This window comes from Pollachius pollachius (genome assembly GCF_949987615.1).
Source record: "Pollachius pollachius genome assembly, chromosome: 15".
In the NCBI taxonomy this organism is placed as follows: Eukaryota; Metazoa; Chordata; class Actinopteri; order Gadiformes; family Gadidae; genus Pollachius; species Pollachius pollachius.
In genome coordinates this window covers 18,194,208-18,220,138 of record NC_136948.1, presented here as the reverse complement: position 1 = coordinate 18,220,138, position 25,931 = coordinate 18,194,208, and the positions used below count along the sequence as shown (strand labels likewise).

The 25,931-nt window shown below is 47.5% G+C and overlaps 1 protein-coding gene across 1 annotated transcript; it reads right to left on the bottom strand.

Moving 5' to 3' along the window:
* Nucleotides 1-2,090: 2,090 nt before the first annotated feature.
* On the bottom strand, nt 2,091-25,699 carry setd3 (SET domain containing 3, actin histidine methyltransferase). The gene is made up of 13 exons (XM_079752886.1): nt 25,629-25,699; nt 22,425-22,550; nt 21,580-21,672; nt 21,287-21,435; nt 20,704-20,776; nt 19,131-19,387; nt 10,710-10,768; nt 9,590-9,704; nt 9,381-9,455; nt 8,369-8,535; nt 6,395-6,480; nt 5,065-5,225; nt 2,091-4,535 (listed from the first exon to the last, which is right to left on the bottom strand). The coding sequence occupies exons 2-13, from the start codon at nt 22,528-22,530 to the stop codon at nt 4,026-4,028; spliced, it is 1,851 nt and encodes a 616-aa protein (XP_079609012.1). The 5' UTR covers nt 22,531-22,550; nt 25,629-25,699; the 3' UTR covers nt 2,091-4,025.
* Between the last annotated feature and the right edge of the window lie 232 nt (nt 25,700-25,931).

Below are 25,931 nucleotides of genomic sequence, written 5' to 3'. Positions count from 1 at the left end.
ACTCATGGAGGTGGAAACAGCCATGAGGGTCATGAGTATTGCATGGACATTCTCCCCCCATGCAAAGATGAAACATTTTCAACCAAATAAACTCCTCACTGTTACGGACAAATGATGTAGGTAAAAGATGCGCAGCACTTCTTTATTAGCGATCTTCTTGCTAATATTTGATTTGACGTTACATTTCACAATAGTCGCATTGGGTTTCCGACCTGTGCCTTAGCTTAATGGAAGAACAGTTGCGTCTGGATGTGTTGATCTGCTCTAGTGCATACCCTTTCTTTTTGTTTAAATCTTAAACAGTGTCTGCCCTTTTGCACGCCAGCCACATCCTGTAGCAGGGGGGGTGGGTGGGTAGGCGCTGCAGGCATAGTCACCACCACAAGCCTCTGAAGCCCCCTCGCTAAACTCATATGGTAACGTGTGCGTTGGTCCTCACGGCTCTGCAACATGCAACACATCTCCCTGCTGAAGTCATGGAAAGTGCAGAGTTTCAAAAGACAATTTTGGGTTGCCTCTTTATTGGGCCTTTCTTGCTTCCACTCACTGACAGGTAAGAACAGACTGAGCTTCTCCTGCTGAAAGGGATCCATTTCTTGGTTGGGGCCGTTATAACGGGCACTTGCTCACGCACATCAAAGCGCATAGTAAACGTGACTAAAGTGTACTCGTGATGTGAATAATTTGATAATTGGATCGGTTCTAATACAGTTTCCCCCCTATTAATGTTATGATCAGATTATTAACGTGCATGTTAACACACTGTATCTTGACCCCCACCGAACCCCTCATCTCTCATCCAGCACATATTCATCAATAATAAATGGCCGGGTCCATTATAGTCATCATCGCCATTGCCTGGGGGTCGAATTAGGCTCATCCGTGCTTAGAGAGGAGGATGGCTGTTAGGGGATGGGAGGGGGGGGGGGGGGGGGGGGGGGGGGGGGGAGAGAGAGGGAAGGGGCGAGTCAGGGAAATCAAGACACCGCTCTCTCTCTGGTACCCAGTGGAATACTTAAGGGTTATCTTTTTTTGAAGTTTCTGAATCACACAAGTCATGATAAAAGCAACCGTGATGCAATGATAATTTATATTACTCTTTATTAATGTACTTTTTAAAATATATACATATATATATACTAATATATTAGAATTTAGAAATATAGAATTATAACCATATAACAATTCTCTTTTGTGTTACATACAATATTCACCTTCCACATGTTAAGGTGGCCCATAAGTCAAAGGGTGAATGGCAGTATCTCCTTTTAAGGCGTTACGTGTTCGTCATGTTTAACATTCAATCGTCCGACTCAAGGCAGGAAGCCTGCACGGATGACAAGTGGAGAAAATGTGCATCACACGCACACTCTGAGATCAATCGACACTCCTCCTCTGCTGCAACCTCCAAGCTGGCCTCCATAAATGTCTTGACTCGTGTCTCCACCTCCCACACACCTGGCCCCGGCTTTAAACACCGCACTAGGAGTCAGATCACAGACCTGCTGTACCACGACTCTGGTGAACACTCGCAGGACAATGTCGAGGGCTTCGACACTCTGTTCTGGTCCGGCCCGCGCAGACGCCTGGGCCAGACGGCCGCCGCCGCCGCCGCCATTGTATATTAATAGGGGCGGAGGCGTGTATAATTCATGGGGCAGGATGACTTCTGCGAGTGCTGGTCCCCAGGCCGACCCCCTTGTCCTCCAAGCATGCACTCCGTGCGCCGACAGTGAGAAGTAAGGACACCGGACATGTGAGGGGGGACCTCCCTCACCGCTGCCCGACCGACCACCATTATAATAATATATTCAGAGATTAAAAGGGGGTTTTATCTCAGGGCTGCATGCATTATGAATGGCGAAATCTCAAAATTGTATTGCCCCGAATTAAATGATTCAAGATAATGTTTCTTTTATAAATGTGTAAAATGGGGCTAGAGGGGCAAAGAAAAGGGGAGAAATTGCATCGAATTAAACTTTTATTTTACCCTCCTCTCTTCTTCCTGCCTCCCCCCTACCCACACACCCCCACACCCCCACACCTCCCCCTTTGGTTTTCAAAACAAACAATTAGCACACAAACTGAGGTGAGAAATAAAAGACTGAAGTTTAATCGTTAGGACAGCATTAGGACAAGTTTTTCTCATCTTCACTTTAACTGTACAATCTTGCGTGTCTGCTTTTTTAAAATATGTCTATGCCAATTCAGACAGAACTACTGCAGAGTCTACGGCGGTGAGGGAGGTTTAAGTTCCCATTTCGTCTAGTAAGGTCCGTGCCAGGGAACACTTGTATCTATGGCTAAAGCCAGCTGCTCACACAAACTATCTGTCTGAGGGATTGTTCCTTTCTTTCGTTTAGTTTTTGTTTAGTTTTAGTTTTTCTAGAAAAAGCAGCAAGTAGACTGAAAATCTTTAAAGGTTAGTAAGAGTAGATGATTGCATTCAAAAAATACTGTAACCTTGTCAATGGGAAGTGCTCAAGCTACACATCAAAACAAGTGTGATACGAAAACAGGCTCGGCAAGTTACAGACTTAACAGACGCAAGTTTGTTGTACAAGTTAAGCATAAAGGCCTTAGACATTTTGTTAAATATACCCTTGTATCGGTCATATGTTAGGTGAACCGGGTAGACACATACAATCATCATTCTGTGACATTATTATGACACTGCTGTTGTACTCTGAAAGCGCCATGATGCGTCTCCTACATGACGGCATCATGTTGAAGATGAAGGCCAATGTGCACATACTTGGAAGTCGATGCCTGTAAACCAAAGTCTTTGTCTATCGAGGCCTGGTGTACTCGCTGATGGCGGGGAGGGGCTTATACATGGATATGGCTTTCTATTGGGACAAAAAAAGGAAGTAAATAAAAACGCAAAATAAAAGACGTTTGTCTCACCCATTGACAAACATCGTAGGGTCATTACTGTAATTACATTCAAAATAGATTTATTTTTGAAAATAAACATCACGCAAACAAGGTTTATACTAAAAGTATAAATTAAGAGAATAACTTTTGTTTGGGAGGAAAAACTGAACCAAACTGTGTCAGGGCTCAGCTGAGCCTCTGCCAACCGTACCAGGAAGGTTCATACCAAGGGTTCATATGAAATGTCACTATCTGCTATTTAAGATATAGCTGCCATTCTCCGAAAATGGTACACATATTTATGCGTACGTATTCAGTAACTGTTTTAGCCTCCATGAATGACTTTGCTTGAAATATTTCGACAGATCCTTTAAGAAAAATCGGAGTTTGACGAGTCAAACCCAAAAAGTGTGAGTAGAGAACCTCTCAACTCAATGACCAAGATGAACTATAGAAAATGATTGTCATCTCAAATCATAGCAGACGTGTATTGAGACAAACTGCAGCAATAAACCAAACCGAATGAAAGGATTAGATATGATTTTGGCTTTTCCGGGGACAATTTCCTGCTAACTCAATCCCGCCCTTTTCCCTGCGTCTCCCTGAGCACGTGCAAATGCTGCGTACTGCTCTCGGAGGGCTCCCTTGCTTTCTACCGGTAGAACACTCATCCTTTTGTGTTTTCAAATTATATTTTGTACTAATGTAAACCCAAAATCGGTGTTAAGACGGCACCAAACACGCAATTGCCGTTTCTGGTCGGTACAAATGAGTGCTAGCTGAGCGCACTTGCCACCAGATGCCATCACCTGTCACCTATTCAACTGAGGCATCAGAAACAGTGATTGTAATGCACCAGCGTTTCCGCAGAGAGATGGCGCTGTCCGTGCAGAAAGGGGAAATAAAATAAAAATGTCCACCAAAAAAAACATTTAGATTAACCTATTAAGCTCCAGCCTATTTTTTAGGTTTCTGCCCGAGAGTGATCGAGAGTCCCCAAATATGGGGACCCTAGAGTTGAAGAGGTTAACCCGATAATTCTGTTTCTACTTCCGATTCCCAGTGGGTCAAAAATAAATAAATAGCATGGGCTATGGCAGTGCGTGGAATAAACCTATTCAGTCTTCTATCGGACCCCCTTCCTCCGTTCAGTTGGCACTTAGTTTGGCCCCTTCCGTGAGGCCCATCTGGTCCAGGCCTGCGCTCGTGTCCAGCGCTGAGCCCGCAGCTTTACTGGCCTCCTCCAGAGCCGCCGCCTCCGCCTCCGCCGTCTCCCCGTTGGCCTCCGCCGCGTCGGCGAGGCCCCGCCGGCCACCGTCCGTACCGTACACCGCCTTGCCCCCGTTGAGCAGCAGCGGGGTCGCCTCCAGCTCCTCCTTGAGGCCGGCCTGCTGCTCCTCCTCCTCCACCTCCTCCAGCTTGCGCAGGACGATGGGCAGCTTGGCGTCGGCCGCGTCCTCGTTCTCCAGCAGCGCGATGTCGCTCTCCTCGTAGCGCGGCAGCGCGGCGCCCTCCTCCAGCTGCCGCTGGAAGTGCAGCCGCTTGCCCCGCCCGCTGGCCGACGCCTTCTCCAGGATCTGCTTCTCCGCCAGGCGCAGCTGGACGGACGCCCGGGAGTGGGGCGTCAGGTCCGTCTGCTCCAGCGCAGACAGGTCCTCCTGGGGGAGGGCGGGGGGAGAGGCGGGGGGGCGTGGGTTTGGGAAATACGTTGAGAATGGATGTGGGAGGGAGGCAGAGAGCTCTGGGACCGTAATTCAGGCCAATTTTTTTGAATCACAGCAAACCTTATCTAGAGGTTAATAATTAAACCTCAGACCGATAAGACTAGGACAACCTAGTGCGTGCCAGGCCATGGGAAATCTAACCTCTATGGGACTAGAATAAATTAAACGCCACAAACTCCAGCAAATTCCACCACGCCCGACAACCCGACTATTACTACTACAACTTTCTCGCGTGGCTTTTTCTAACAGCAGTCTTTTTGAACCTTCACTCTTCTAGTGCCGGCTCGTATTGTACGCATCCCGGCACCAACAATAGGTACGATGAGCAGCAGACCAAGATTGGAAATACCACGTTCAGTCAAAGCCCCCCCCCGCCCCTATTCAACCAAATGGATCGCCCCAGAGGTGATTTTGCCAACCAGTGAAACCCCCCCCCCCCATGCCATCGCCTCCGGTATGGTACCTCGATGGTGGTCTTGTAGGTCTTGAGGAGCAGGGCGGCCCGGGTCTCCAGGAAGGTCCACAGCTTGATCTCGTTCTCCCAGCTGACGGGGAACTCGCTGTTCCCCAGGGTGAAGATCTTATTGATGGCCCCTTCTCCGATGAGGAAGTCCTTCAGCTCCTCTGGATGGAGAGAACGAAGACACGGGAAGCACGTCAAGAGACAGGGAGGACCTGAACTGGGCAGTAGTGTGGATGTGTCGGCTGGGAGGGGCTCAGTGTCAGCTCAGCTTTATCCGAGCCATTGCTGCTCTCTGAATCTTGTCTCTTTGAATTAATTGGTGGTGTAACTTTCTAATTTGAATTGGCAGGCTACCCCCGTGTGAGTTCAAAGACTTAAAACACACACTTTTGGGTCAAGATCTAAGATTGGAAAATGTTCTCCTGTTAACAGTGTATCCACGGGACCAAAATATCCACGGGGCAACATCTAAGGACTCGTCCTCCTGGCCCCCTCTGCCTTTGATCCGGAGTGTTACGCAGGCGGCAGCGACTACACGGGTACAAGGAGGGCTGGAGGAGGGGGGCATGAAAGGGACCCGGGCGCCGCTGCCCCGTGTGTTGCAGTGCGTGAGCCCCGGGTTCCGTCATGTCACATCTGTTAAGAGCGCCGAGCGCCTCGCCGTGCCCCCGCCCCTCTACCTACCCACCACGTCTCAATCCCTGCTTTGTGATAGACCTTCTCTAACCGCCGCCGCTACCCCCCGCCCTCACAACCTCCTCCTCCCCCATCCAAAAAGGCGTCTGGGCCATTTTAAAAATTAACACACAGCGAGATGTAAATAATATATCAAGCGGAGTCCTGGGGTGGAGGGAGGGAGGATGTGGCCTTGGCGCGGCTGGGGGAATTTATGACACCGGTGTCGTTCCGCATACCCGCCGATGAATATTGCAGCGCTGCTCCTCTCCACTTCTCCCCCTCCTCCTCCTCCTCCTCCCCCCCCCCACACACACTACTCTCTCCTCGCGGATTGCCTCTCACACACATCTGGTGGCCTGCCCGGATCAATTAAACACCCAGCAAGCGGACGGGCTCGCCCTCTTTTTTCTGTCTATCTTTTTTTTATAATCCCCCCCCCCCCCCCCCCCCCTCCTCCCATTCTCCTCTTCAACGTTCTACTGTTTGAACTCCCCCCCCCCCAATTCCTCTCTTCAACCACCTCCTTGACCCCCCCCCGGTGTAGACCAAATACGGTGTTATTGGTCCACACCGTCCCCCTGATAGTGGGGGGGTCGGTACTCCTCAGGGACAGAGGGGGGGAGCGGGGTCGCTGAGACGCTGTAGCCCTCACCCTCCGACATGCAGAAGACCCGGAGGAAGGCCAGGAGCTGGGCCGAGATGGGGGGCTCGGTGCCGTGCACCGCGAAGATACTGGACCTGGGGGGAGGGCGGGGGAGAGAAAAAAAAAAAAGGTATAAAAATGGGAATACTCATGGATGTGAATACTGTGAAGGCATGCAGGAACTTCGGCTGACTTTTGAAACGATCTCTGTAGATAGATAGTACACTGCAATGTGCCTGCCGTTTGTGACATTTAAGCTAGAGGTTAAACTCCTAACATCTCTCGCAGCATCGGCGTCCCAGCATTATCCTGCGACCACATTTTGTTCAATGCTCACCAAGAGCAAACCAAAATGTGCATTTCTGAAGATAAAGTGAAGACGTAAAGCGGACTAATTGATGATTGACCAAGCGTTTCAATACTAGTCCCCATTCTCGTAACCCATGTTACTGGCTTAGAATATGCCCTCGAAATAGGATCCATTGAATACCTACATGATCCCAATGACACTGACAATGACAATCCCAAGGTTAGGTTTGAATTCTTATGTACATGCATAAAGTATGCATTACATGGGACATACCTATTTGGGTAAACAATAAAGACTGGTCCAAGATTCCCTGGAATCACTTTCCAGAACAAAGTTGTGTTTCCTCATATTGCCATGGGCCCAGACCATTTTACTGGAGGGGGCAATATTGCCTTTGTACTTCAGCAAATTGATCTATGTGGCAATCTGTAGGACAGGGTCAACATCATTACCCCCCGCCCCCCTCCAAAGACCCCAGCACATCCCAGAAACCACAGGAAACAGTAAAATACATTACGCTGGCAGCCTTGTCCAACGTTATTAAATTAGCCTTCTGTGTTGATTGTGGCAGGAGAATCCAGCAGACAATACTCTAACAGAATCAAAAAAGTATACAAGAAAATTGTCGGATTCCAATTAAAACACATTGCGGAGGGGTGGAGACATTCACCGTTACATTCGACCCCATGCGTTTGCTCGGAATGGCAAGAAGGGAACGCAAAGATGTGTTTGTGACTGGGTCCGAGCCTGTTCATCGAGCATTAAAAAGAGGCGAGTAGTGCATTTGTAAACGCATCCAAAAGGAGTCAGGGAGATACCCCTCCCACCCTCAGCTGCAAACACCACCGTCTCACTCCTCGCCCCAGAAGACTGACAGCGAAGCAGTCTCCCGTTCTCCATTGGTAGAGCTCTGACAACAAGAACGATACATCACCATATCTGTCAGTTTAATGGAGCCGCCCGCCAACTACGGGGATTGTTCCATTTAATTTCCACTGTCGAGATTTAGCCCATCATCAATAAGAGATTAAAAAGGCGCAGATTAAAAATGCTGGGGAGGGACGGCTGCATAATTCTAGGGGGTGAGAGGAGGGGTGGTAATGATAAAATGATTAAGCAGCTTGGTGATGAAAGTGTTAGGGGAGTGGATGGTAAATTGATACTTGGTGGGGCGGAGGAAAAGAGTAGGGCAAGGGGGAAGGGGGATAGGGGGATGTCTGCTGCAACGTTTATATTATATGTTTCAATTATACCCAAGGGGGGACCTAATTGTTTTAAATATTTACAGTGGCAATGAAGCGAAAGCCAAAACACAGAAGAAAAAGTGAAGTTTGTGTGCGTGATCCTCTCCTCCAGTCCATAATGGGGTTCTGGGCTCACCTCACATCTTAGGCTGGCCGTGAATACAATCATTACACCTTCTCTGTTCAGGCACATTTTGATCTATCTAAAAGCAGGTCAACACAGACAACACATACATTGCATACAACGGTGGTCACTTGTTTTCAATGAAGTTAGAGGAGGATTTAAGTATTGCTCTGCCTCTTATGTCTCCAGATTGGTTATGGAATCACTGTTTAGTCAAAGACCCTCTGGATCGTGGACGGGCTCTGGCACAGCGCTGACTGCTGTTTAAAAAAAACAACCCAAAATGTGATGAAAGGCAGACTCACGCTGCGATGCCGGCGCGCGCCAGCACCTCGGCCTTCATGGCGTACAGCCGCTCGCTCTTGCTCACGCCCAGCTTGATCTTCACCCGGTCGTGCGCGTTGTCCTGGAAGAAGAAGCCGCTGTGCACCACAAACTCGGCGTTGGACCTCGTGCCGTAGAAGATGTAGATCTGTCCAGAGGGTTGGTGAAGGAAGGGGGAGGCTTCAGTGTTAGGATCTACGTTAGCGTCGGCGTTCCAAGCTCATCGTATGCCTCGCTTGACTAACGCACGATAAGGGAACGTGCAGTAGCCGGTTAGAAACCGCTTATCAACGTATTGATCTGAATTATATCCCGTGTGCCGCTGAGAAGTCCAGCGTTATGACAATCTTGTCTCCCTTGATGTCTACGGGTTGCATCAGTCGGTGGGTTAACCACACGCACGCACGCGCACACACACACACACACACACACACACACACACACACACACACACGTCTACCAAGAGAGGCGCCCGGGGTTGTCATCCCGCTCACGTACAGATCAGTGGCGATACATCCGTGGCGTTCTCAGATAGCGACGACAACGCTGGGGAAAGGGGGGCGGGTTGGCTGTGACTGAGTGAGCGGGTGTTGGGGAAGCCCGTGTGAGGGGAGGGACGGGCATGCAAGGAGAGAGATAAAGACTGTGGAATATAGGAAACAACTTTGTCAGGGGGACGGATGTTTTCTGTGATTCCCCCTGGTGTTATTGTGCATGGATGGGAGTATATATAGAGCCACCGCTGACACACTCTGACGTACGGCAGAAGGTGAGAGGTCACAGGAAACCGTGAAACAGGGTTTTGCACTGCAATTCAAAAAAAAAAACACAGCCCGTTTGTACAAACACAATATTTGTATTCAATTAGAAAGGGAAAACCGGCTCGTGCATCCACAGAGCTCAGAGGTTTTTAACATTCATTTATGGTTGTGTCAATCATTCGACTTAACACCACCAAGCTTTACCCCCCACACACACACACAGCACCAGTACCTGTTCATTCTCCTTGTAATCCTGCAGGGCCACACATTCACAGCGGTCATCCTCCAAGTTGTAGCCAGTTGTAATCTGAGGGGCATAGAAAATAGTAAAATTCTCAATGTGTGTTAGGGCTAGTGCTAGTGTGAGTGTGAGTGTGAGTGTGTGTGTGTGTGTGTGTGTGTGTGTGTGAGAGAGAGTTTGAGGGAGTGTGTTCCACACACCAGCCCGTTGGTGTGGTTGCACATGTCCCAGAGCGGGATGAGGGCCAGGGTGACCCGGCTGCCGTCCTCGGTGGGGATCTGGTTCTGACGGGTCATCACGGAAGAAACGGCCCACCTGGAGAGAGAGAGAGAGAGAGAGAAAGGGGGAGAGAGGGAGAGAGGGGGAGAGAGAGAGAGAGAGAGAAAGGGGGAGAGAGGGAGAGAGGGGGAGAGAGAGAGAGAGAGAGAGAGAGAGAGAGAGAGAGAGAGAGAGAGAGAGTCGAGTGATTAAGACTATTTAGATTTAGGGCATTCAGCAGACGCTTTTATCCAATGCGACTTACAATAAGTACATTTGTCAGAAGAAAGAAACAATTTATCGCTGTGGGTAAAGTAAGGATGTTCATAGAAACAAGTGCCAAGCAGTTACAATTGTTAGGATAACCCATTCCCTGTACACAACAAAGCTAGCTAGGTTAAGATGCTTAACTAAGTACTATTTTTAAGTGCCAGAACGTACAACATAAACCAAGTGTGTGAGTTTACAATACATGTGCATTAAGATCAGGAATCAACACAGCCGACTCTGCAACTGTGATCCTGTGTAACTAGTGAATCAATACTGCAATATTGAACCCGGCAACAAAATAACAAAGCTTACGCACTGTATGGACAGAACTGTGTCTGACCTAGCACTAGGGGGTGTGCGCGTGTGTTGTGTGTGTGTGTGTGTGTGTGTGTGTGTGTGTGTGTGTGTGTGTGTGTGTGTGTGGACCCCCTAGAGGATCTCCTGGGCGTTGCCCGGTGGAAGCAGTGACTTGCGTCAGACGAGCTGTTAATGAACGCACGGGTGTGCGCGTGCGTATGTGCATGTGTGTGGTGAAGGAGGCCGCTGTGATAAATAATTCCCTTAAAGATAATTCGGCTGTTAATGAGTAGAACAAGGAGAACAGACACAAGCGATTTCAGTGGTGCCGGTGGTGAGAGCAGGCTGGCTTGGGGGGGGGCGCGCGGACACATTCCCATGCACTGCAACTGTTTAACACACCACTGTTTAACAAGCCCCGAAAAGTGGTACAGTCAGGCAGCCGAGGCTCACACACACACACACACACACACACACACACACACACACACTGACCTGTAGTCGTCGAACGTGAAGCTGTCTTTCAAGGGCAGTTTGCTGGCGGTCGGATGAGTCTGGGGGGAACGGACAGTGAAGAGATGGGGGGAGGGGGGGGGGGGGAGAGAGAGAGAAAGAAAGAGAGAGAAGAGGAAAAAAACACGCACACAAATCAGAATGAATTTCATTATGCTGCATTGGGGGGGGGGGGGGGGGGGGGTTCGCCTGGTGGGATGCCTAACAAGAAGGTGTGGGAGTAGGGGGCCAGCATGGAGTGTCTGTCTGTGTGTGTGTGTGTGTGTGTGTGTGTGTGTGTGTGTGTGTGTGTGTGTGTGTGTGTGTGTGTGTGTGTGTGTGTGCATGAGCATTGGTCCGTCAGTGGCGGGGAAGGGGAGGAGGGGGTGGGAGGGGGGCTGTGGGAGATCAGGGTGACACCGGCCCCCCATACATCACTGTCAACTTAATTTGTTGTGCCCAGCAGCCGTCATAAATCTGCCTCATCAATTTGGACCCGACGCAACCTGTGTGTGTGTGTGTGTGTGTGTGTGTGTGTGTGTGTGTGTGTGTGTGTGTGTGTGTGTGTGTGTGTGTGTGTGTGTGTGTGTGTGTGTGTGTGTGTGTGTGTGTGTGTGTGTGTGTGTGTGTGTGTGTGTGTGTGTGTCCGGTTCCCCTGTTTGAAGCCACTGCCTGCCACCTCTGAGGGGCTGATTTGCAAAGCAGCCCGGATGTAGATCGCAGGGGGGGGAGGGGAGTGAGATATATAAAAGAGCAGGATAGAACGAGAGAGACTGATAAAAAAGGAGAAGAGTGGGATGAGGTGGCAGAGAGGGAGTTTAGTCAACCGAGAGGAAGTACCAATCAGGAACTACTAAGCGTGAGTGTGTGGGGGGGGATAGGGGGAAACTGGCACAAAGAGGCATCCAAAAAACACTGCATCCATCACCATACACATAGACTCAGACCAAATGCTGATGCAGGGCTCCAGACTGACTGTTTCTGCTGCTGGCACCGGCGCCACTAGCTTTCTCATTTGGTGTCACCCTAACAGATTTGGTGGCACCCCTTTATCAGCCGCCTTCTGGCAGTATCGTCATGTCCTTCGTCACGCATATCATTCATCTGTGTTCCTTCATCTGAACAGAATCACTCACTTTAGATAAGTTGTGAAATGTTTCTATCGCATAGGGGTCCATTTTTACCACCAGCGCCTCAACATCTCTTTTCTCGCAAACCGATCCTTCGCCCTCCCCCTCCTCCTCCTCCTATATTAAAAAGCTCTACCTACTAATAACTGTAGTTTTGTTTTTAAAGGCTGTAGTTTTGTTTTTCTTTTCTCACGATCCGTCTGCCAGCCCAGTGCATACCTTCGTGTGTTCCTGGAAAGCTTCAGTAGAATTTCATCTATGCTTTGCACAACGAACAAAACACCTTCTCAGTTTTATGATCAAAGCAGTGCGTCATCATCGGAACTTAAGTGGGTCGTGTTTCCAAACAGAGCACCACACCGGCGCAGACACAAAGTCGCGTTATGACTTCCAAGACTGCTCCGAACTTAGGCTTGTAACGCATCGCCATCCGTTATGTTAAACACAGAACAAAAACCCTAATATCAAATCTTCCAACGTGTGTTGCCCCATCTACCAGGAGCGACTCCGTGGCTCGTCTGCTGTAAGACCTGCTTTACGTTGAAGCTCTGCACTAACAGAGTCTGTGTCGGACCAAGACCGGATTCGATAGCCGCAGGCTTCCTCCACACAGGGAAATGACCTGATATTTCCGTTTTTGCTTCATGAAGATGTGTTTTAACCAATCCTACCATTTCAGAATTAAATGCGTTTGTTGCGACAGTCCTATCTTATAATGTTATATGGAGGCACATCCCCACTATAGCATTTTTTTGGGAGAACCATCCGTCCATTATATACGTTATTTCATACCGATACATGCATTGGTCAACAATTTGACTCAAACACAAACACCCAAATGCACTTTTTTACACTCAGACCCTCAAAAGCAGAACTTTTGCAACCCTTATATTCTTAGTAATCATAACAACCACCAAAAAAGAATATCATATTTAATGCTAAAGCACTGATTCAGGCTTGCTCATTTCATTCGCTCCCAGGTACCCCCATAGTAAACCTGTTGATACAGCACAAGATGAATTTAATAATATCCCGGACCAGCCAAAAATAAGGTCAAGCATATCCTCCATAGAACCACATGTTAAAAACCACCCACCTTCAAGACAAGCAAACTAAAAGACACAACCACTGTTTAAAGGTTTTCCTCATCTTAAAATAGAGGTTACCCTCGTTATCCCGATCATTTAATAAAGTTCAACGGCCATGTCACTCGCCAACACATTTCCCTGGCGCCAAAAAGATTCAGGGACACTGATATGATAGGACACACACACTAATGTGGCAAAGGTGAAGTACACTGGTCACATCATATATCCCCCCAATGGCAGATGATGTGTGCGCGTGCGTGTGCATGTGCGTGTGTGTGTGAACGCACGAGCGAGCATCTGCTGAGTGCAGTGACGTTGATTCGTACATACAGGTAAGTGAAACGGGATAGAGCTCGGATGCTCCTACACAATGGTACACAAACTGACCAGTCAAAAGTAACACACACACACACACACACACACACACTCACACAAACACACACAGGGAAAACAATTACCCTGGCACTCAGTCCCGGGCTAGAATGCACACCTTCCTTCAAGACAGGGATTGACCGGCTGTAACCGAACGAGATGGGGACACGAGATGGAGCGCGGAGACCCCGAGATCAGACGTGTGTGTGTCCGTGTGTGTCTGTGTGTGCGCGTTTTTCCCAAAATTAGGAAGTGAGGCTGGAAGGGATTAAACCGGAGGAAGAAATTGCCAACCTGACGGCGCTCCCTACTCTAGGCCTGAGAAGGGAGGGAGGGTGGGAGGGAGGGTGGGGTAACCTGAGGAGGAAGAGGGTGTAAGCTAAGCCTCCTCCTCCTCCTCCTCCCGGTGCCGACAGCCATTAAAAGATAAGCAGGTTCCGGCGGAGCAGCTCGGCGACCCCGCGCCGCTCCTGACATAAAAACACCATGTCGAGAACGGCAGGGGGGGCGGGGCCAGCGGGGCCCAGGCAGTTCATCTAGTGAGGAGGGAGGGAGGGGGGGGGGGGGGGGGGGGGGGGCTTCCACACCTAGCCCGCTGTTAGGTATGCTCTTATCTGACCCGGGAGCCCTGCCCCTGTGTGTGTCGTCTGGTACGTCCTTAAAAGGATGTGTTGAACACTCATTCAAAACCAATCCCATCGACCCGCGCTCCGCTGGAACAGAATGGTCTCTCGCTACCAAGGACGTAATCTCGGCTTCTCCCGAAAAGGCATACATGTGAGGTGAATATACTCCGCCTGTACCCTCGACCGGGGCACCGACAGAAGGCCTGGGGTCGGCCCCCGGGCTCCACTGTGGCTGCCCATTGCCCCTGGTGCTGCAGCTAGCGATCGGTCAAATGGGAAATGGACTCCATTGATATGGCGCTTTTCTAACCAGTGGCCACTCAAAAGCGCTTTACAATATTGCTTAACATCCACTCATTCATACACACATTCACAAAACGATGGCGGAGTATACCATGCGTGAGGACAGCCGGCTCGCCGGGAGCAGGTAGGGAGAGATGCCTTGCTCAGGGACACCTCAACAGTCGATAGGAGAAGACGGATCGAGCTAGCAACCTTCCGGTTACCCGCCAACCCGCTCTGCCTCCTGAGCCGCATAGTTGTGCAGTGGTTCTGCAATGACAAATGAATGTTGTTCTTCTTCATCCGAATGTAGGAAGAAGTCTTCATAAGCCAGGATCATGATAAGCTGATGTTTCTCCATTATTGTCGGGAAATGATTTTGTCTCGAATGACAAACAACCTGTTTTGTCTTGTGTCTTGTTTGAAAACATTTTTTTTTGTTTTCAAAGTGGTCAGCCAGATGGAAGGCACTGCAGGAATCGACCACTGACCACTGTTCTTAAGGCAGGGAGTTTGCAGTGGAGGAAAGTTAACCTCCTCTGTGGTAGCCTTGACAACAGGACATACACAGGTACACATTTACGAGTGGGAAAAAGTGTTCGGTGGAGATGGGCGGGCGACGTATTAACCTAACTCTCACTCCCTCCCTCACACACATGCACACGTTCCTGTGGGTGCACGGGATCCACAGTGGCACATGATGGATGACCCTTGTCTTGAGATGCTAATTCATCAAGAGAGGTGCTGTTGTGTGTGTGCTCCTGTGTGTGTGTGCTCCTGTGTGTGTGTCAGTGTGTGTGTGTGTGTGTGTGTGTGTGTGTGTCTGTGATAACACATGGTTGGAGGGGGACAGAGATATGGATAAAGGGTATTATAAAGGGGAACTGAGAAAGAGAGCTAGAGAGAGCGAGAGAAGTAGATGTTCACAGCAAAGTTTAGAGTCTTGGCGGGGGTAATAGACTAAACAAAATCCTATAGACCTCATGCAGTGATGTAAGTAATTGGATGGTTAATTAGTTAGTTGGTAGTTGAGAAAATGTGCTTCCAGTCTTCCACTTTCCAAAACACTTGATGTCAGACAACAGACAATTTGCATGGACGCTCACTTGCCAGAAAAATGGGAGATGCATTTCATGGCACTGGCATCAAATCTGATCAGAAAGAATGCCTAATGAAATAGTGCAATGTCAGCACAGCACAGGCATGGCTTATTAACTACATAAAACACGAATTCAACGAAAGAAGTCTGTACTTATTTTGCTAGAAAATTGAACTTTGTCAAGAGTCCTAATAACCGGGAGATTCCAGTTGTGAAGCGACGGTTGATATTTTCGGTGAAGAGAATGACATGTTGAAGAGGCAGTGGGAGGGGGAGAGAGGGAGGCAAAGTGACACCTATGGGACTTCGGACCATTTCTCATCACATGCACATTCATTTCAGAGGTGCTTTGCATTTGCTGCATATAGGGTCACCTTATAAAGAAGCACCTGGGTCTGCACATAGCACACATATGAATTCTAAGGGACAGAGTAATAGGACTTTGCAGATTTTTACACACAGAGAGAAGGTGGGCATGAAATTGTCAGAAAACAGCCCACATACACAGGAGCTATATTTCCTGTGTGGGAGAGTCCTTCCAACCTCTGTGTCTGCTACACACATCAGCAAAAACCCTGCACGCGTAGAAACACACACACACACACACACACACACACACACACACACTTTAGTGCTTGTGCTTACATCAAACACAAAAGCACAGTGCTGGATAGAGATTAAGTCATGAAGAGAGAGAATGAGAGAGAGAGAATGGAGGGGTAGGGGATAGGGGAGTGTGAGTGTCCCATCTTCGACCCTCCTCTCTCCCCGCTCTCTCTCCATCAGGTCCGTCTCCCCGGTCTGCGGTATTGCTGGGAAGGTACAATCAGGTCAATTGAATTCAAAGCCGATGCGACAAGCTAATTTTCCGGCCCGGTCATCTGCGGCTGCCTCGGAGACGGAGCAGGAAGGGAGGAAGGGACAGAGAGGGAGAGAGAGGGGGAGCGAGAGAGACAGAGAGCAACTCAGAGAGAGAGAGAGAGAGAGAGAGAGAGAGAGAGAGAGAGAGCTGACATTGACAGTAGTCATTACACAGACACAATGCAAAAAACGACTTGGGAGGATAGGACAGAGAAGAGAAAAAAGGTGGTAGGGGAGGACGAGGAGGAGTGAGATGGCACAGAGGAGGAGAAGAGGTGAGAGGAGGAAGACAGAGGGGCAACAAAGGGAAGGACAGAGTGAGGGATTACAGGGGAAGGAGGGGTGAGAGTGGATGCATGTTGGATGGGGGAGGGAGGGGGCTGCAATGAAAAAGAGATGTATCAAAGATGAGGGGACAGGACCGTGACACATACGCGCGCGCACACACACACACAGGCAAGCGTGTGTACACACACACCTCAACGTGCCCTCTTTGCAGAGTCCCCCGCCTCAAGCCAAGCGCAACACACACACACGCGCACACACAGCGAGAGAGAAAAATTGGACAGAGAGAGAGACAACAGAGCGAGAGAGCAAAGAGCGTACAGAGAGAGAGAGAGAGAGAGAGAGAGAGAGAGAGAGAGAAAGAGTGATGACGAGGAGTGAGCAAGAGAGAACAGAGAGAGGGAATGAAAGACGGAGAACAGAGATGGACGAAGTTAGAGGAATGACCGAAAAAAGAGAGCAAGAGGGAGAGAGAGTAATCTCACATGTCAACCTTTGCCATTCAACTCTGTGCCACTGGTCATGAGAATGTCTTATCTGCACACCAGCCCTCTTCCATTACGAGGCCGCTTCAAGCGCACCCTGTTAGGCCCCTGGTTTTTACCTTTCTGCAGAGAACATCAGATAGGCCCCTTGTGTTGTATTGCTTTGTCAAAGCTCTTTGAAAAGTATGGTGAAAGTTAAATGGAAAAATAAAAGATCCGGCATCAGACTTCGTTTTTCTCGGACGGTTGTTTTCTAACACTACGTGGCGGTATGTTGGTTTCTCATGGCCAGGTGGAGAAATGCGGGAGTATTATCTTTAACAATGGGATGACTGCATACATATTATAATTCTACTGAAACCCCTCTGGACACTGGACCGAGGTCCAACCAAAGCCATCTGACCTGTAAAGGAAATCCTCTCTGTGGCTTTCCTCAAAATATCCCTATTATAGATTCAAAGAATGCAACACTCCCATCTAGTGGATTCTCACTAAGAGTGGTTGCATATGAATATGATGATGATGTGACTTATAGATACTCAGATAGAAATGTATCATATCACTCACCCATATAAGCTAACAAATTGTAGAGAAAATGTAAACTAACAAAAGAAATTGAGAACACATTCGGATGTATAAAATCTGGGGCCTTGCTTGACTTAAATTAGCAAATATATACACAATTATTTATAAGACAATGGTTTTCACATGGTTCAGTGTGTGTGTGTGTGTGTGTAGGTTTGTGTGTGTGTGTGTGTGTGTGTGTGTGTTCGGTGTGTGTGTGTCATTTAATGTTTCTGTTAGGAAGGGATAATTAGCATATTCTCAGATTAGCATACCACTATCTGCCGCCTGGCTAGGGTTGGCAAATATTTCATCATAGACCGTTATCACACTGCCTCTCTAAACTATCCCAACTACCCAAATGTCGCCTTGTCCCTCCCCTCCCCCTCTTCAGACTAAAACTATTTTGCATTGCAACTACTAATTTTACAGGAGTGTTAATGGCCCTTGTTAAATATAGTCATAATATAAAACTTTATTCAACATTTTTTCCATACTAAACACGTCCATGTCATCATCCCCAATTATTAACGGCCACTGATTTACAGCAACTGCAATGAACAAGTATCTTTATCAAACAGTTTGATACAGAATGGTTGAACTCTTCAACCCAGCCATTAGCTTGTGTGAACGTAGTCACATGAAGAACACAACCCAACTGGTCCCTGAACACAAAACCCAAAACTCCTGTGTGTGGTTTAAACTCTTTATAACCCAGCATAACCTCGGAGCAGCTAATGCAGGCACTGAAGGGCATCGGACATCGCTGTTAGTGCATTATCCACTGCGCTCTGATCAACCCTGTGCCATTTACACCCAGATCCTGCCAGAGTCCCGGCCACCAAGCGCCCAACCACCAAGCAGGTGCAACTGCGCCCCCCGGTGGTCCTAACACACAAACACAGCAGGAGGCAAAACCTCACAACCCCAGCACTTCCCTGTGGCGGATCTGTGAAATTGAGTTCGGAAAAGGCCGGTGTGCCGTTGCTCACTCGCTTGCTCAATATTGCTGCAAATGTCCTAACTGGATTCCCAGGTCACAATGGCACACCAACAGGGAGGAGGGGGAAGGAGGAGGGGAACGGGTAAAGTGTGTGGTGGTGGTCAGAGATAAATGAGGAGGGGACAAAAACAGAAACACACAGGACTGTAAACAGTACTTATCCAAGCTAGGTTTATCTAATAACGCCCTCTCACACTGCTCCTTTCCTCAGGGAGCAGGGAGTGGCCAATATATTGATTTATAAAGGATATATCACGATATGAATGGCCGCTATTTGCGCAGGAGGACATGACAGTAAGATGTATGTAAAAGGTAACCGAAGCAATGTGGGTATGTAGGGAAATGTTTTGGGCTGGTCACAATATATGCACTGACTTTGAAACAGTGTGAATGCCAAGAAAAGGGTCTCAGTCAAATCCTTCGGATATGTTCAGTGTTTGACTATACTGGCAGGGATAATAAATTGTGAAACACATTGCAATATAAAACACGGCTTCAACCCTCCCCAGCTAAAGACAGAGGAACCCTTTTTCTGAAACCACACAGGAATAACTCAATGCCACCTTTTTAAGCTCCTCCAATATACACACACTACAACTGTGTGTGCGTGCGCGCGTGTGGCCGCTCACCTGCACCACCTTGTAGAAGTAGGCGTACTGGCGCGCCGTGTTCTTGTACTGGCTCAGCACGTCCTGCACAGCCTGCGTGCCCAGCAGGGGGCGCACCTCCTCCTCCTCGTAGTAGAGGGGCGTGTCGTAGTCCGCCGGCAGGCTCTTGATGTAAGGGAGCCACGGCGACGAGGGGCTGGCCCGCTCGCACAGCAGGTGGAGGGCCAGCGTCACGTTGCCCATGGCCTGCAGGATCCGGTCCTGGCCATACAGCGGGCCTGGAGCACCATGGGGGGGGGGGGGGTCATCGTATGGGTGAGGTCATGAAGAGAGTGCACCGGGATACGACCGGTGTACTGCCAATTTAGGCAGTACACAGTATCAAATTGTGCTACCTATTGGTTCTGCGCATTCACATTATGACACTATTGATCTGTGGTGTAGTAGTGGTGTACAATACACCTACTATACCCCTGAAATCTCCAATAAAGACCATAATAGTCTCCCCATATTCCTACAGTGTACATGGAGTGAGTAGTGGTGTAAAATAACTGTAGTATCTGATTCTGTAGCGGGAGCATCGTTTGATAGAGGCAATTGGTCTACAGATCAAAAACGCTACCAAACACATAAGGTAGCACTTTTTGATAGGGTAGTTGTAAACATTGTTCTGCCAGTGTATGCTCCCTTGTCAGAGTCTATCGAATCATGCTGCCCAAAGTAGCATAAATTGGCAGAACACTGGCACCTGGGATGATTATGTGCTGATGAGGACTCGGAGGAGGCCTTGTTCATGGTGTCTCATTAAAAACAGCTGTGGATTGACCAACACGATTTCAGGAACCAGCCGAAAGAATAAGCTGTGTCGCCCCCTCATCACCGGTATATGTTCATGTGGAATAATGTTATCCAATCAATGCTATATTTAGTTTCTCTTATTGTGAGTCACCTCGTCCAGGTTCCCTTCCTCGCCCACAGCAACCCAGATGGCAAGCCTCAGTGTCTTCTCTCAATATTACACTTATTTAAATTATTTTAATATGTTTTATAATATATAATATATTATATATATATATATTATTTATTACTTATTATTAACGTATTCCTTTTCTTAAAGCTTCTCTCCAAGTACCTCCTTCGGCTCCTAGTATCTTTTAATAATCCTCTACGCCCTCCCTTCTATGGTGTCATTGCAATGTGTCAGAAAATAGCTGATACAATTGGCAGCTACTAATCGTAGGAAAACTACAATTAGTTTCCTTTGGCTTTCCGATGTTAGAGAGAGGTCTTTAGTGCTAGAGAGGAAGCCGATTCTTTGGCAATTACGTGGTGCAGTCATTAAAGGGTAATTAAAATGGGAACTGCCGGTAAAACTCCACCAAACTATTGTTTTGTCCCAAAATTTTGAAATGGACCGTGAAATTGGACTGAAACTGCCTTGTTTGCCCATTGTTCTCTTGCTACTTTGCCAATACTGCCAAGTTACTGTACTGAACATCCCAAATAGCCTGAATGTGATCTAATGAGCACATTTAACGAGCCATTGTGACTGGGTAAGCTGGCATGTGTCTCTTTGGGTGCCCGCGGGGCTTACCTAAAACAGAGTTCTTGGCAGATTCCACAGTCATCAGCATCTTCCTGGGGATCCACAGGAAGAGTTCTTCTGCCTACACACACACACACACACACACACACACACACACACACACACACACACACACACACACACACACACGTTGAACCACATTAACTGCACAGGAATTTATAAGCAGAAACATCAACAACAAGAGTGCCAGGCACGGCCCCATGAGAAGCGTGGTCGTCTGAAATACATGATTCAACACACAACATGAATCCTCCTTTGATTCCCATGCGTTTTGACATTAAATCATGTCACGCGTTACAGGAGAGACCCAATTCGGGGGGAATAAACCTTGCCGCCATATCGGTGTATGAGAATCCCAGGTATTCTGTGAGCGTGACATGGCTCATAATACATGGCCAGGGTTACAAACACGGTTTCCTTGGTAGGCGTCCCCCAGGGCAAACACAAAATGAGGTGGGCTTAGGGCTTAGGCGTTGGACGCCCCCTCTCCATACCACAGGCTCAACATTATGTTGGAAGAAAGGGGGAAGGGGAAGAAATCCCACAGATCACATTTGGTTTCTGAGCTCACCTTGATGTCGCGGGTGGCCCGCAGGCCGTAGCCCTCCTCCCCAAAGCTGGACACCTCGAAGCCCTCACAGGACGCCCCGCACTCCTGGGCCCAGGCCATCAGCTCGGGGAAGTAGTCCTCCCTGTTGCCATCAAACTGCACTGAAATGCCTGGAGGTGGGACACGCACACAAGGATTGGATCACTTTTCAGCACATAAGAAAATACCCCAATATCTCTCCCCTGCATTGAGAGAGAGAGAGAGAGAGAGAGAGAGAGAGAGAGAGAGAGAGAGAGAGAGAGAGAGAGACTCACCCTTCTGCTTCTTGCGGATCTTCTCCACCAGGGCGCGGATCTGAACATACTCCTCCCACTCCTTACCTGGGGAGGGCGCTGTGCTGCTACACACTAGACAGAGAGCACAACGCATGTCATTACGAAGAAGACACAAGCAAGATCAGCAAGAGCAATTTCCCTTCCTAGAAAAGTAATAGCTTTCTAGCATACGAGATGTGCTAGAAATAGATGCAGTTGGGTAATCACCCCTCTGGCACAAATCCTGTGGTTGTTGGAGGTTTTGTGTTCATTTTCAAGACACAGTTAATGTCATGGAGAACAGAGAGGAGAATTAACTAGCAATTGAAGACATTGTTACTTATGTGTTAAGTGCAGTAGCTGATTAAGCTGCCAAAATGCACTTTTAGAAGAATATAAAGTGAAAGAAGACACATTGTGCATACAAAGCCTCGCAAAGGCTTCCCCGTGCAAGCCACGATGAAGACACGGCTGGATTTGAAAACGTATTGGCGGTAGTGAGGCACAGAGATGGAGAGCCTGTTCAGAGCTCACCTAGTCCACCCCGTCACACCGCTCCTACTTATTGTATGTTGTTGGTCCCGGCACTTAATGTACGCACTTATAGTATGTCTATGTTATGTAGCATCCTATCCTAGCTATCTTTGTTGAATACAGGGAATGGGTTAACCTAGCGATGGTTAATGCTTTGCACTTGGTTCTGTGAACATCCTTACTGTATCGACATGCGATATATTTTTGTTTCCCCTTCTTCTGACGAATGTACTAATTATAAGTCGCTTTGGATAAAAGCATCTGCTAAATGCAATAAATGTAAATGTAAATGAGAGCGAGCTCAGACATACACTGTAGAAGCTCGGAGACGAAGCTCATCATCTCCTTGGGCGACGCCACCGTGGCTGCCCCCGCAGTGCCCGACTTCTGGGTTTTCACTCGACTCTTCTTCCCCATGATGCAGTCTGGAGGCTGGGCTGGGAAGGGGACCAGTACGGCACCATTACTGAATTGTTACTTTTATTACAAAGGTAAAACGTATAGTATAAAAAATAAAATAAGACTTTATGAACGTTCAGTCATGAGTCATTTATATGAGTTCAAAACATCCATTTATAAGCCTTTAGTTAATGTTAACAGATCGTTTACAAAAAAATAATATACATTTGTAGATGAATAAAACGTGCTTTGTTGAAGGGCCCCTATTTTGTGACCAGGTGGGATATTGATTAGCCATTACAAGCCATCTCAAAATCGACCCTCTAGCGACTTCACAAGGGAACGTGTCCACCCAGATGTATGATGGATCAGCCTTCCAGTTGGTATAGTTCAATCGATAGGAAGGTACACTGACCTATGCATCGCACATCTGGGTGGGCACTAGCATATAGGTACCCTTTTACATAGCAGTTATTAACATCACCAAATGTTGGTCAATGTTTTGTTAATGTAATTTACCATTAATCATTAATCATGTCATTAATAATTAACTCAAGGCTTATAAATAAGGTAAGACTGAACAATATATTTTTTTACTGAATTTCATAAATAATTACTTAAAACTTTATTGATAACCAAAGAAATACATTTTTTTCAAAACAGCCGCACTCCACTTTAGAAGTAACAACTTAAGAACCAACATTAGAATCAAGGTTTTTTTTCAACACATACTGTGGCAATTGGTTTTGTCAATAGGGTACATATTACATAATCATTATTTGGCAAACAAAAGATCACATATTTATTTTTTGCAATTATATAATTGGCCAATAGAGGGCAGTACAATGCATTGATAAGTCCCAAAGATGGCCTTCATGCAATCATACATAAATACCTATATCTTATGGAAGTACATTGAATTCGCCACATAGGCTACACACTCTCAAGCTGAAAGGGAATCGGTACACCACTCCATCCAGCCCTACTAACTCATTAGTAGATGGAAAACAAGTGCAGGATCTAATTTTCCTGTGCCCTCGCTATGACTCGGTTACGCTGAAGGCAGCGCAGGAAGCAGATGTAGATAGTGTTGGGTGACTAGGGCTGGCCTACCATCCCCCAGAAATAGCTGTCATGACATTCAGTCAATTAAAAAAACAGACAATACTTTGTCAGAAGTAAAAAAAAATAAAGAAACGTAACAGCTAGCACAGTTGTTCTGATGGCAACCTTTCAGTCACAAAGCCACCTTTTACAACAACAATGGGTCTCTGTGACAGATTGCTCTAAGCCCTCTATTACCAAATGGGAGCCCTGCCTGTGGCTTAAGCACCGGTATAACGGTGGCTCTAAAATAGCCAAGGTGTCATTGCCCAATGGACCCTAGACCAGGGGGTCAACTCAATTTCCCCACCAGCCTTAGCAGCGGGCCTAATGTTTGTGCTCGGAGACTTCCTCACTTTTGCTGCTTCTTGTTCTCAACCCCACACACAGAAGCTGCCAGCCCAGACACCACACCACTCCTTGACCGAGTGACTGCAGGTATGCAGTGCTGATGTATGCCTGACTGCCTGACTGCCCTCCTGTTCCTTTCACAACTGAGATTGTACACTGCAAAGAATGTGCTTCAGGCAATGTTTCACCACGTGGAAGGACTGGTTGTCCCACTTCAATAGCTTTGCATCCAGAGCTCGATGCTTCGTACACAAGAAAACCTAGCCAAGTATTATGTGGAGGAAGTCCTGCACAATAACGTTGAGCCTGGTGTTGTGAAACTTGTGACCGTTTTAGTTGGCTTCCGAGAGCAAAAATATGTATTGCATTTGGGGATTCACAGCTTGGCAACTATAAAAGGGGGTGTGTGGGAGGTCAGTGCGGTTGACAGCTGCTCCTACCAACAGGCTGTACCATAACTCAGATAATTCAACGCTCTTTATTTTGCTGAGATTCAATCTAGACAGCTGGCAGTCAACTAAGTGCAAGAATCAAGTCTTGAACTTATTTGTTGATGTAAGAAAGATTAACATGCAGGCTTGACATACACCAAAATATCTCTACATACAGTGTGTGGGTGTGTGTGTGTGTGTTTACCTTGCAAGAGCAAAGCATACCATCCATCAGATGTAACTGGGCTCTCAATCACAGCATTAAATTCCAAACCTCTCTCAGGTATTATACACAGCTAGCCAGAAGTAATTATTTAACTTGGTGTACTATTTATATGAATAAATGTAAATTGACGAACGTATGTTCTCCTATTGCGAATGTTTAGAAATAAGAATAAACAATACGATCCAAGCAGCTCATTCAATCGTCGGCCAAAAACAGGAATAGGCCAACCTAGTAAGGTTACCCTTGCTCCTTCTCCTACTTCCAGAGTTATTTGCAGAGGTCTTGAGCCTGTTTTGTTTCAAACCAGGACGGGTGCTCTCGGAGCAGTCACGTCTGTTGAACAAGACATGTCATTGGACCAGGACTCGGTACAGCTACACCAACTAGTAGTCTAACCAGTGGCCACTCAAAGCTCTTCACAATTATTGCTTAACATTCACCCATTCATACACACATTCCCACACCTACGGCGGAGTCAACCAAACAAGGCGACAGCCAGCTCGTCAGGAGCAGTTAGGGTGAGGTGTCTTTCTCAGGGACACCCCGAGACTCAGCTAGGCGGAGCCGGGGATCGAACTAGCAACCTTCCCGTTACCAGCCAACCCACTCTTCCTGCTGAGACACATGCCGCCCCATTTGGGCCGAGACCATTCATATTTTCGCAGGGAAATGTAACGGTGTGAGGGGATCGACCTAGCTAGCGACAGCCCAGACCGATCGCCAGGTTTAGATATTTTATTGCTGAGCTAAATGCTAGCAAGATCACTTGGCAAGTGATAAAAGGATAACCCTTGGGTTTCATAAGGGAACCGAGTCAGAATGTCGCTAATCTGGTGGGCTGGATGATTAGGCTAACTTGCTTGCTAAGTAGCAACTACATATATGTATATCGCACTGTAAACTGCGAATTAAGTTAAATAATGCAACATACGCATAATTGAACGTGAGGTTAACACTTTAACGGACTGCCAAAATACACGCTTCTGTAATTAAGTTATTATTACCTTTTATAACTGAGAGTGGCAGTAGAATTCAACCTTCTTCGCACTCCATACGACTCTGACGTGAAACCTACCTTGATAAAAACCACGCCTACTTTAAAAGTATGTCCGTTTTGATTGGAGGAGAAATAAACGTGAGAAACAATATATGGATATCTGGAATCTGTTTGGCTACTGGACACTGTGGATTTGTATTATATAATTGTGCAAAATGTAAGCCTTTTTGTTCGGCATACATACAAATATGCGATGTTCAGTTGGCCAAGGTGCGACAATACAAAACAATTCCAAAGTGCTTTCGGCTTG

Bases quoted from the DNA above. Each gene is read 5' to 3' on its own strand.
- setd3 (XM_079752886.1), bottom strand. From the start codon at position 22,530: ATGGGGAAGAAGAGTCGAGTGAAAACCCAGAAGTCGGGCACTGCGGGG. The intron at 21,673-22,424 runs GTATGTCTGAGC...CTCTCTGTCTAG, and splicing joins CGTCTCCGAGCTTCTACAGT to TGTGTAGCAGCACAGCGCCC. The intron at 9,705-10,709 runs GTCAGTGTGTGT...CTCTCTCTCCAG, and splicing joins TTCACGTTCGACGACTACAG to GTGGGCCGTTTCTTCCGTGA.